Raw genomic sequence first — 12,787 nt, forward strand, 5'->3', positions numbered from 1 at the left:
GCATCAATAAACATTATCCAAGAGTGGAGAACGTGATAGGTTCCTGAGCTAATGACTGACTTGACCATATAACCAACTTAAATTAAGATAGTGGTTTACATCTTAATCTAATAAATTATTTTCATTATTGAATACAAAATACAAATAACAAATTTCTTTAGACTTACCGTGAATATATAAGCCATCAAATTCAATATCAAAATAATGAAAGAAGAGTAACTTTGAATGTATAGTATGGATCTCTAGTGAACCTCTCTTATTCTTATTAATAAAACAAAGTTAAATGCTAGTAATAAACTGTACGGAAGCATATCCATCATTCTCTATCAAACACCCATATAACGACAATCAGTCTAGTTGCCATTATCGCAAAATTGATGTTCATGAAAATTGAAAAATACTTAAATTTACATTTAATACTCCATGTATTCATAGAAGCTAAATATGATATAGTAGTATATTACTTGTACTTATGTAAGTTTTAAATATGTTTACTATGTCAAATGAATTGCCTTTTAATCTAATTCTTATTTATGCATGGGTATATTATCAATAAAAGTGAATATATTTTATAGTTAACAAGGTAAATGTTCAATTTCGTCTCATATTTACTTGAAAATATCACACCATTTAAGTAATTATATTTAGTACCCATTGCTTTAATTTTTAGAATAAAATGTTTTTTTTTTTAATATCCTAACCATCAAAATATCAACGTTACAATCGAAATTACACCTCGATTAAGTATTAATGTGTAATTTTTCATAAAAACAATGTTTAATTTGGGTAATTGGCGTGTAATTTCAGATGTCATGTCGACTTTCAAATCGCCATAAAATTTTACATGAAATTTTATCCCGAAAATAAAGTGACGAGTACTAAATGATAATTACCTAAATGATAGACCTTTTCGGATAAACACTTCAAATGATGGGACAAAATAGACCTTTTACCGTAGTTAAAATATGTGATTGTGGGCTAAATGAGATTTACTCGATAGGTTTAATTTACTCTCGTCATAAGTTTTTTTGTGACTTAAAATTGTGTAATTAGAGCATTCGCAATAGCAGACGAACGGGACGGACTAACGCGGCATGGACGAGCACTAGGTGACAAACACGGATTTTGCATGTTTATAAGGACTAGATTTGACTTGTTTTAAATGTTAATCATGCAAATTATGTTCTTAAATTACATATGTTATACATTTGGTATTTTTGATGTGTTTGTTGATAAATGATAGAAAAAGATAGAAAAAAGGTGCAAAAAGGCCAAGGTGCAACAGCCTCTGTTCGAGTCCATTCTTCCAACGATTTTGAAGTCCAATCAGTGCTTAATTCATACCATTCTCTTCGTCTTCGAAAGAGCTTCTCGTGGATACCTTGATCGTCTCAATCGGAGTTCTGTGGAGAAAGTTATGACTATTCTACGAACATTGCGCATTGCAGTCAAAGCTGGCGGAAATTCAAGGAAGGAATATATTATTGCCCAAATCTCTCCTTTTAATTGAAGGATTTGAAAATATCATATTTAGGGTTTAGGGTTTATTTTCAATTAATTGGAGAATATTATTTACCATTCTAAACCTTTTTCTAGCCTATAAATACCTCCTTAACCTAATTCATAATTCATCTCAGAGCCTCCAATCCTTATCCCTCTCTACCTTCTTCCATCCTACAATCCACACATAAAATCATCCATCTTCCATTGGAGCAGAGCTCTGCAGATCCAGACAAGAGAAGACTGAAGACAAGAGAAGACTGAAGATTGAAGATTCAACCTTGGGTTTTATCAATTTCTTTCATGTCTAGTACTTTTATTGATTTTTACTACTTGTCTATGAGTAGTTAAATATCTTTTGTATGGTTTTTGGTGAAGACTATTATGAACATGTTTTGATTTATTGAAGTGAACTTTTTCCTAGCTCTTGTGATTATTTTGCTTGTTCTTGTGCTTTTATTGTTCTTTTGTCTGGCCAACTTTAGAGCTATGTTCGTTTAACTAGATTAATCGAGAGATAGCTAGTTTTACGTGGTAAAAGGAACGAGTACAACACATAGGTTTATCTGCACTCGAGAGAGGGGTCCCTTTGTGAGGGCTTGAGTCTTAGGAACTTAAGGAGTTAGAATCTAATCTATTAGAAGGAGACTTTGATAGTTAGAGTCTAATCTACTGGATAGGTACACTCGAGAGAGGGCTTATCTGATAATCGCGACTTTCCTAATAATCCCGGAGACACATAAAGGTAAAGGTTCTATTAGATTAATCATCACTAGGTTATATTAGTTGGATTCTAAAACTCTACATTCTTTAGCCTGTTTTGTATTATTTTATTTTCTTTTATTTATTTATATTTATGTCTGGTTTATAAAACCAAAAACCAAAAATAATGCGTGTCTCTAGATAGTATATGACACTTAGTATATGATAGCCAGTTGCAATCTTATTCCCTGTGTTCGATATCCCGATATTGACCTTTAGCTATACTAGATCTACCCTGTAAACTTGCAGGTATTTTTAGTGCTAAAAAATAGTGCATCACTAGGGCGCGGTCGGAGGGTGTTAGCCGATTGCTCGTCCACTATTGTGGTGACGCGATCGGCTGACAATCGGTGAGCGCATTTTTTCTTTTTTCTTTTTAAATATTCCAACTCTATATATCCGGTTCGATGAACTTCATTTCATTTGCACCACTTGTGTTAACGAGTTTCTCTTCCTCCTCTCTTCATTTCTCATCTATAGATAATAAAAAAATGGCTAGTGAATTTGTTATTGCACTTACTCCGTATTCGTGTCAAATTTTTAATTTCGTATTTGTGAATTTGTTTGATTGGCTAAGGCGGCGGCTAATCCTAGAGCTAGCCTATTACTGAGCCGTGGAAGTCTGATGAGGTGGCATGTTGTAGGAATTAAGTCGTAGTGATATAATAAGAGTTGTTTTTTATTAGTCCTAATACGAGCCTATCGGCTAGGGCGTCCTGTTGCGGATGATCTTGGAGTACTATTTACAGAGAAAGTGCTAAAAATGAATATGTATTAAAAGGTGATACTGAGTCCACGTATGCATAAAACTATGGATGCAGTGTAGATCCAATACAATTTCATAAATTTGTAGCAGAAATAATGAGGGCGATTGATCCTTGAGAGTTGAGAGAGAGATTATGTGGCGCTGGGCGTCTCTTATCTGACTCCAAATTAGGCCCACCAGCTCAAAGGCCCACATTGCCTTTCACGGGCCACTTATTAACTTACGTTTTCAAGTTTTAATCTTATTGCCAGTTTGCTACAATAGCCTACAACCCCTATTTGTTGCCCTTTTTGAATAATTAGCCTTCCATTGCTAATCATGCATGGTTTATAATATTTATTAAATTCAGATATGAATTAATCATTTAAAAAGTAGAAAAATCGATCAATTAACTAAGTAAAATTTTAATACAGCACATAATAAACAAGACTCTATAGCTCATTATTTACACGATATATATATGTTAATATGATCCCATTTATTTTGTCCCCCCTTCCCCCCCCTACATTATTAATTTAAACAATATCGGTATAAATTAAGATGTTCGCAGTTGAAAAACAAATAATATCAGTATAAAAGTTATAAATATAAAAATATATACTAGTTACATATAAAAGGTGCATTCATGAATTAATGAGATTGGCTAAAACAAAAATTCATTCTGAAATAAAAATTACTATGAACTATTTATGATTCTTAGCTAGATTATGAAGATTAATCACTTTGTTTGGTAAATTTATTGTCTTAGGGATCGAATCGGGGGCGAATAAACAATAAACCTGTTATTTGGATTAATACATTTTCACAACAAATTTATAGATATTTTACAAAAAAAATCATGATTCTTACTTGCTATTTTAAAATAAATTTATAGTCTAACCCTTCCCATTTTTCAATTTTGGGGGAGTAGTCTGATCTCTTTCAACCGACAATATATTTAAGAAATTATCCTACTCAAAAAAATAAAGGATTCTAGAAAATTTAGTCACTAATCAAACATTTATGATGGCTGCTGAGCTGCAAATTCTAAATCTAGCCAAATTAATATGCATACTTGTCTGTCAAACCAAGTCCACATCCTCCATATTGGCCCTCCCTCCTCCACTAAAGAAGTCTTCCATCTCTAGACTCTAGATAGATCTCTCATTAATTTTAGTACTTTGTTATATATATCATTCTGTATATCTTATATGAGGTATATATTGATTATAAGAACCGAATTGTTGTGTTAGTATCATCCCAATAAACCATAGTCTTTGGTATAACAACCATTAGGAGTGTCTAACCACATGAATAGGTGTGGCAATAGCATAATTTATCTGGCACTATGAGTGTTATATATGGATGTGGATACATGATAAATTAATTTTCTTTATCATTGGATTGGAACAGTGATTGGGTGACATCTCATTTAATGTTATATGCTGCACCAAACAAAAAGATTGAATTTATATATTTGGCCATTTCCATGCTAACAAAACAAATGTGTGGTACCACTTTCCCCATGTCTCTGCCGTCACCACTCCACCTCTTAAACTTCATTTCACCATTTCATTTACTACACCATCTCTTCCTTCACTCCCCACGTTTCGAGATTTAGAGCCTCTTATACCTCATTAATTGTGTTTCACACTTTCACAAAATTCATTGCCCCATCTATAATTTTAAAACAAGGTGATAAAATCAATTAATATGACAGAGACTATTATATGTACAGATGTACTACTATATCATTTAGTAATACTCCCTCCGTCCAATTCTAAGTAACACATTTTCCTTTTTGGAATGTCCAACTTTAAATAACATATTTCTAAAATTAGAAACATCATTTTCTCTACTTTTTCCTATCTCTTTTACTTTATTCTTTCCACTTAACTCACAAAACAAAACTACAAAAAATTCCGTGCCAAAAAGCAAATGCTCCACTTAGAGTGAGACGGAGGAGTACTACTTACTCAAATTCAAAAATTTACCAAACTATACGTAAATAGGATCTGAACTTTGCATTCGCACAAAAAAAATATACTACTATCATGGAAGTTCTCAAAGTGGTTTTGCACATTTTGAGACTTTTTTCAAACCATAACATACCCATCCTATAGAAAACATTTTGTACCTTTACAACATATTCTCTCTTTGTTCGTACAATCTCATTAACACTCCGAATTTTTTACAGGTGACAATTGCGTTGAGAATTTTTGTTTCTTAATTCCATTATATACCAAAGTTGAATTTTTAGAAGAATTAAGTTTGGGGCATAGTATTTGAAGGGTATTATGGTCTGAAAATTAAAATTGTATTTATGTACTGTTAACATAAAAAAATGATTAGATGAACTGATTAAGTATGATTTGATGAGAGCAAACATAAGTAAAATTAATAAGAGGCTAATTGGGAATTGAGAAAGGAGATTATAATGGAAGTGATGTATGAGAGAGAGAGAGAGAAATGGCGGGTCCATTTGACGGCTTAGAATTAGCTGTGTGGAAAGCTGTGTCTCTAGTCTCTACCATGTAGGAGTAGTAGAATATAAATACCCCCAGAATGGGATGTTAATATTACAAGTAGAGATGGCGCTGAGTGGAGTGATAGTATGTATTTTGGGTTTGGCATTGTCTAGTTTGAGCGTCAATGGTCGGCCTGCGACCTTCAGTCAGGACTTCAGAGTCGCATGGGCCGATTCCCACGTTCGCCAATTGGATGGCGGCAGAGCCATTCAGCTCACTCTTGATCAATCCTCTGGTATTACTATTTACTAATACCATTTTCTTGTTTTCTTCAACTAATTAATCATTTGAAGCCCATATATTATTGAAGGCTGCGGGTTCGCCTCCAAGAACCAATATCTGTTCGGACGTGTGAGCATGAAGATCAAGCTCGTCCCCGGTGACTCTGCTGGAACCGTCACCGCCTTCTATGTATTCATTCCTTCATTTTTTTATTTATTTTGTTATGAGTATGATATTGTGTGTTGTTTTTGCTTTTGAGACCATTTGGGTCTCAACTTATATATATATATATATATATACTAATTTGTGGATGTGTACATACATGTACAGATGATATCAGACCAATTCAACGTCCGCGATGAGCTGGACTTTGAGTTCTTGGGAAACCGGTCGGGACAGCCCTACACCGTTCAAACCAATGTGTACGCCCATGGTAAAGGTGACAAGGAGCAACGGATCAATCTCTGGTTCGACCCCTCTCTTGATTTCCACACTTACACCATCTTTTGGAACCATCACCACATCATGTAAGTCCCCACATCATCATCACCATTTTATTATCATAATTATGTTTTATATATTTAATTTGGTTTTGGCAGATTCTCTGTGGATGAAGTGCCAATAAGAGTGTACAAAAACAATGAGAGAAGAGGAATTCCATACCCAAAATTCCAACCAATGGGAGTCTACTCCACTCTATGGGAGGCCGACGACTGGGCCACCAGAGGCGGCCTGGAGAAGATCAACTGGAGCAAGGCCCCATTCTACGCTTACTACAAAGACTTCGACATCGAAGGCTGTCAGGTTCCGGGGCCAGCTACCTGCGCCTCCAACCCCAGAAACTGGTGGGAGGGCGCAGCCTATCAGCAGCTCACCCCGGAAGCTGCCAGGCGCTACCGCTGGGTGCGCACCAACCACATGATCTACGACTACTGCACCGACAGGTCGCGCTTCCCTGTCGTCCCACCCGAATGTCTCGCCGGAATATGATCATATATATGCTTCATTCTCTATGTTATACTATAAAGCAAGCTAAGTGTGGGTTTATTTGTTTGGTATTGAGTTTCTTGTAATGTGTATATCTTGTAATATGGGATTGGGAAGCTGATGTCGGTGTAATTCTTGAAAGCGATATGTTTTTTTTTTGCGTGATGGTATTATCAAGAAAGCCGTTATTCTTTCTTGAATTATATTCATTTCCATTATTATATACTATTGTCTTATGATATGGAAGATTTTTATTTGGGATATGTTGCATTTGGAAAACAGGCCTGCACCAGACCCAGGGAACAATATTTTCCCATGAATTAATAGTATATTGTAAGCCAATCATGTCCAAGTATTGGATATTATTAATTTTTTGTAAAGATATCTGATGTTTTTCTTCAACTCCTATAGTCAGTCAAAAATCGTAGATTTTAGTACTGAAAAAAATGACAATGGTCAATGAGTTCTCGTTTAAAGCTAAAAGAAAACTTTGCGAGAAAAGTCTGGGAAAGTTGTATGATGCAATAGTACTTTTTGGACAGCAGACATTAGTTTCCAAAAATGTAATGTATAGGAAAAGAGAAGAAGAGATGGGGTACTGGAATTGCAGTAACTAAATTGTGCAGTGTTAAAGATATATGGATATGATAAGCAGAGACAGAGGGAGGCCCCATAGCCAAAGGGGTTGCAATTCAACTTGTAGGATGAAGAATCTGTCATTGCGTGGGTCCAATCATGACTAGATATCAATCACTACCAGCTGTAGTATTGCACACCAAATCTTAATCGGAGATTCTCATGCGATACCAAAACTCATCATATTTGAATATAGTAAAGCAAACTAGGGATTTGTTCTCTCAACACACATTTCCAATGGCCTACATAGATTACAAGACCAAATACTAGATCTATTCTTCACATACGCTTTCACAATTCAAGATGGGAACCGGTGTTTTGCTCTCTAATGTAGTAAATTTTACTTCTTCATGCTGAGTTTGACTGCAACGGGATCTGAACAGTAAGGGCAGTTCCCGAACAGAACATCAAATGACCTAAATTCAAATGCAGATGCACATTAGCATAAGAAAATAGGAGATACAAAGTATGATGGTGGTTCATTTCAGAGATCTAGCAATGTACATCGATGCTATGCAGAACTATATTCTGAAACCGTATCTGGTTACGGAACTTAAGGAATACGGAGTATACGCGTTTTCTTTTTTCTTTTTTCTTGTTTCTTCTCTTTGAACAGAAGTTAATTACTTTCTTGTTGCTGCTTTGTCTGCTTTTAGTTCAGTATCCCTAATGGTTATCATTAACATTTACATAAAATTGAGTATAAGTTAATAGCATAACTTACTGCCTTGTCGTTGTAATAGAGCAGAGCCAATCGCCAAGACAAACACTGTGGAATGCTCGATTGCAGTTCCCATTTTCACATGAATAATCAGTTGCAGTTCCACTCTTGGCACCAAGTTCATCATCTAGAAGCAAGGAAAAAAACTGATTGTTATGAATGTGTTTCCAACTAGGTGGTAGAGGCATGGTGAGAAAATTTGAGGTAGCATGTGGTGAGTGGTAGCAGCAATGCCAACTCCAGCAAATTGGAAGTCGAAGATAGAACCTGTCGGAAGGTATTGAGCATAACAAATGCCACATTCAACCTGCTCCTCACTCTTTTGGAGATGTGAAGGTTGTGGCAACTGATTGCCAAATATATGCAGAAAATTTTCAGGACATGATTTTTCTCTTGTCCTATCTCCAGAAAAAAGTGAATATTACTTATAAACTAAAATCAAAGAGAATATATTAGCAAACATAAGAAGCTGTATGTATTTATCGATTAAAGATCGTAAATAAACAGTACAATGGCAGTGACACAACACTTGGCAGCATAAACAGATGTATCTAATAAACTACTTCATGAGGGTTCAAGCAACTAAGACCAAATACTACATCATATGACAAAAAGATTTAATTTTATCTATATTTACAACAAATGATAAAGGTTTGGATGGAGGAAATATGAAAATTGTCATCTAAGAAATTTAATTAACCTAAGAAATTTAATTAACCGCACCAATTGGACATGCTAATGCTGTACGCAATATATAATCTAAACCATAACAACTTTACATTTATCAGAAATCGCTGCAGGTTAGTTTTAGTTCCTAATCATCTTGCAAATAGAGCTAAATACAACACCATTTTTAAAAAAATAAGTTTCAGCATTTATATGAGGTTTTAACTTTAGGGCCAAAGTCAAATTGGTAATATCTGACAGCATAGTACAACAAAAATATCAGTAGCACTTGGTAGTGTTTTGCTGTTCACATATATTGTGCCAAACATTTACATAGGACAGCCCTAATTAAGAAAAAACAGGTTCATCCATGATATCCAGAAGATCAGAACCATAAGCATGCACCTTATCTTATGCACAACCACATGCTAGAGATTCACATTCACCCAGTAACTTGTTTAAGGCGGCAGAAATAGTGAAAAAAGATTTTGAAAGTATACCATTTCTTACAATTTTGCTTCCAAATATCTCTCAAAATGTTGACTTCCGTATCTGAACCAAGGAAGCGACATCTACCAGATAAAAAGTCCAGTCAGTACAAGATATTCTGATACCATTACTAATTGTACTAAAGATTTTTAAAATATGTGTTGTTTGTTTAGAGAATCCTACTCTGGCAAGGATTTTGGATCATCGACATTGATAGATAGTACAAGACAGCAATCATTTCCTAGAAAAAAGTCAATATTGGCAGTATGAGCAATAAACCTAGGAACTGTATGAGTTATTAAAATTAGTTCAATAGACAGCATTTGATTTGGTAAAATGATTTTTTCCGTGATGTTTAAGATCTCTAAATACTAATCATACAAACTAACCTATTTTTATCTGGCGATACGACACTGCAAGGTGTGAGTGCTTTGGATCAATTACGCAAAAAGACCGATCAATGTCATCCAAAGTCAACCAAAAGTCCTGGAGCTTATCCACATGCTAGGCATAGCAATGACCAAATAGAAATCATGCATCAAAACAAGTTTTATTAATTAAAAATTGGAAACAAAATTGAGAAAACTTCCACCAACCCTCTGAAACTGCCGGACAGCATCTCTTAATCTCGAGTTTGATGACCATTCCAGATGAGAATTATAAGGCACATCCTGAGGGCATGATGAAGATCTTAGTTCCTGCACAAATTTCTGGAGAACAATCAACCAAAAAAGAAATGGTCATGGAGAAATCCAAACCGCTGATAATGAAGGTGGAGACCTTGGATAGGTCTTATCCAGGGTTATCTCCAGAATATGCGTTCTCCTCTTATTGTCCCTAGCATATGCACCATTCATGACTAAGAGCATCTACGAAAAATATAAACAGTAATAATGAAAAATGACACAGCAATAGACTGTTTTCCGGGTCTTATTAAGTTTTTACCTATTCGGTGAAATGTAAAGGCGATCTATTCAGACTCATGCATCAAAAAGCAAGATGAAAAATGAAATGTAACAATCAGAAACGTTACAATTTGATATATCCACTTGTTAATATGCATATGTAGATTCTGAGTAAAAAGCTTTTCTATGTAAATTGGAGTGCAACAAGAGTGATGTGCCCAGAAAAAATTAAGGCCAAATAAATTTACAACCAAGGACTATAACCGAAAAAGATGAATGGTCATAGTCTACACTTACAAATAGTTCTCACTCCCTCTCATTCAAGGTCATTTTATGTAAGCACTTACTATAGACCATGTTACACCAAGAGCATTGAGCCTCATGCAGAAGTGCTTCACATGCATGCAGTCGAAACTCGAAACTAAGCTCAAATACTTGGACTAGTTCCATGTCATAATTTTGTTTATGATAAATGAAGAAAAGTGGACTTTGTACATCACTCGGAGCATCTTTCCTGGTCCGCAATAGCAGTACTACTTTGTTCCCAACTTCCCATCCCATTTAACTCATCATACATAATACACATTGATTAAACAGAACTAGCATTAGGCATAAGCCTTAATGCTATGATAAATTCTCCTGAGTGATATTCCAAATCCACTATTAGTGAATCACATGTACACACACTCATACGAACTGGTTTATTTCATTTCTCATCACTTGAAGAAATGGTATTTCCGAGAAAGTAAATGCAACATGCTCTGCCACATTGAAAATTCACAGAAACGTACAGTGTTAAGTATTGTAATTGTAAATCATATATGCTTACATGATACGGAACCTAATAAATGTCAGATCTTCCCCCAATTTGACAAGGTGCTCCCATCCAACCTCTTCTACCTGTAGATGTCCACGAATTAATCCTAGAAAACCGCAGTATGATACTATGATCTAAGTGTGAAAGCCTTCATATTTTATCAAAAGATGAATAAGTGATAATGTCATAACATATAAGAACATCTGCAACTCAATTAAGCACTTTTGCACCAATGGTAAAGGTAGCCTCTGTTATCGAATATACATTGTGCAGAAGCGCATTGGGGGAAACACGCACACACACTACTACACACCAAAAAATTAACAATGCGCATTGTGTCAAAAACTCGTATACAATTTATGCCTAATATCTAGACGCTAGACAACATTCCTCATTAAATCTGAAGGGAAAATTACCTCCGCGTATATTCTGCGGCAGAATGACGACGACATTGCCAGCTCCCGGCATCTATTTTTGTCAGTGAATTTCTACAATGCCGGAGACACAATTAACAAGCAATTCATCCAATGTCTACGAGATTCAAATGAAAGCGTGAAATGTACCTTGCTGCCGATTTCCATCTCCGAATTCATAGCAAAATTAGTATCCAATTGCAGCGAACACCGTCTCTGATAGAAGTTAAAACTAGTGGAGCAAAATTGGAGTGAATTATACAGTAACCGGAAATTGAATACACAGCTTCATTTAAACTGCGTCATACATGTGAAAAACCGTGCAGTTCCGGCCAATTTCTCGGCGGCGATTAGCGAACGGAGGTGGTCAAATATTGCACTTTATTTTGGAGTCGTATTATTTTTTTCTGCAAAAAGTTTTCGTTTGATAATGGGCTTATCACAATTGGAGCCCAACTTATTGTACAAAAAAATGGATCTAGCCCAATAACTATTTAAACTATACTGATTTTAAATAGAGGTTAGATTTAAATGTTACGAAAATATCATTGGCTTATTGCAGCCACTTTTTGGATTGCATCCAATATTTGAAATGTGAATTTACCCGACCCCATTATTTTGAATAAATTTGATTGAAATTTGGAAGATAAAGAATTCGAGAAACGTTGGAAATACAGACATGCATTTAAAGAGTGACAATTTTGCTAAATCAAATTGACAGAGTATCTGAAGTCTGAACATTTAGACGCACTTAAAACCGAAAATAATGTTATTCCAACAGCAAAGTAATAAATGTACATTATACATAAAATTAAGTTTGAGCATTAGAACAAAATTAACTTTATGAGTTAATAAAAATTACTATTAATAACGATTTATTAACCGATTCACATTAAATTTATATTTAATACTCATCTAACCCTGAAAAGTATAAACTCTTTCTCTTTTAATTCATACCTAAAAGGTATGAATATTCTAATTTTGATACTTCTTTCTTTCTAACGAGGTGAGACTCATTACTATTAATATTTTTGAAAAAAATTATCTCTATCTCTCTCTAACCTTTTAAATTATGCATTAAAATATGTGTCAAACCAAATGTTCATATTTTCTAGGAACAAATAGAGTACCACAAAATAAAACCGACTTACAAAAAGCAAAAGAACGTACTCCCTCCGTCTGCGAATAGGAGTCTCATCTCTTTCCAACACGGGTTTTAAGAAATGTTAAGAAAAGTGGATGGAAGAAAGTTAGTGGAATATGGGTCTAACTTAGGTATATTAGTTTAAATGATATATGATTGGAATGGTTCAGTGGAATGTGGAGTCTATTTACCATTTATGATAATTATAAGCTGGAACTTTTATTCACGGACGGACCAAAATGGAAAAACGGA

The 12,787-nt window shown here is 34.8% G+C and overlaps 2 protein-coding genes across 2 annotated transcripts; one reads left to right on the top strand and one right to left on the bottom strand.

Moving 5' to 3' along the window:
* The first annotated feature begins 5,576 nt into the window (after nucleotides 1–5,576).
* LOC125202532 (putative xyloglucan endotransglucosylase/hydrolase protein 7) lies at nucleotides 5,577–7,007 on the top strand. Its single transcript, XM_048100941.2, has 4 exons — nucleotides 5,577–5,770; nucleotides 5,846–5,946; nucleotides 6,088–6,284; nucleotides 6,357–7,007. The coding sequence occupies exons 1-4, from the start codon at nucleotides 5,578–5,580 to the stop codon at nucleotides 6,745–6,747; spliced, it is 882 nt and encodes a 293-aa protein (XP_047956898.2). The 5' UTR covers nucleotide 5,577; the 3' UTR covers nucleotides 6,748–7,007.
* Nucleotides 7,008–7,404: 397 nt separating this feature from the next.
* On the bottom strand, nucleotides 7,405–11,784 carry LOC125201977 (zinc ion binding protein). Its single transcript, XM_089064168.1, has 12 exons — nucleotides 11,700–11,784; nucleotides 11,542–11,623; nucleotides 11,395–11,466; nucleotides 10,991–11,061; nucleotides 10,015–10,093; nucleotides 9,853–9,927; nucleotides 9,646–9,760; nucleotides 9,440–9,497; nucleotides 9,268–9,339; nucleotides 8,369–8,499; nucleotides 8,105–8,228; nucleotides 7,405–7,796 (listed from the first exon to the last, which is right to left on the bottom strand). Exons 2-12 carry the CDS (start codon nucleotides 11,569–11,571, stop codon nucleotides 7,721–7,723), a joined length of 903 nt encoding a protein of 300 aa, XP_088920294.1. The 5' UTR covers nucleotides 11,572–11,623; nucleotides 11,700–11,784; the 3' UTR covers nucleotides 7,405–7,720.
* Nucleotides 11,785–12,787: the final 1,003 nt, after the last annotated feature.

This window comes from Salvia hispanica, chromosome 2, assembly GCF_029641045.1.
Source record: "Salvia hispanica isolate PSC_SH4W2 chromosome 2, Shi_PSC_v1, whole genome shotgun sequence".
NCBI classification, from domain to species: domain Eukaryota; kingdom Viridiplantae; phylum Streptophyta; class Magnoliopsida; order Lamiales; family Lamiaceae; genus Salvia; species Salvia hispanica.

Coding starts and splice junctions, on each gene's coding strand:
- LOC125202532 (XM_048100941.2), top strand. CDS start 5,578: ATGTTAATATTACAAGTAGAGATGGCGCTGAGTGGAGTGATAGTATGT. Junction 5,947..6,087: donor GAACCGTCACCGCCTTCTAT/GTATTCATTCCT, acceptor ATACATGTACAG/ATGATATCAGACCAATTCAA. Junction 6,285..6,356: donor TGGAACCATCACCACATCAT/GTAAGTCCCCAC, acceptor TGGTTTTGGCAG/ATTCTCTGTGGATGAAGTGC.
- LOC125201977 (XM_089064168.1), bottom strand. CDS start 11,571: ATGAATTCGGAGATGGAAATCGGCAGCAAG. Junction 8,500..9,267: donor AAGCAAAATTGTAAGAAATG/GTATACTTTCAA, acceptor TTCTGGAGATAG/GACAAGAGAAAAATCATGTC. Junction 7,797..8,104: donor TCTATTACAACGACAAGGCA/GTAAGTTATGCT, acceptor ATTTGAATTTAG/GTCATTTGATGTTCTGTTCG.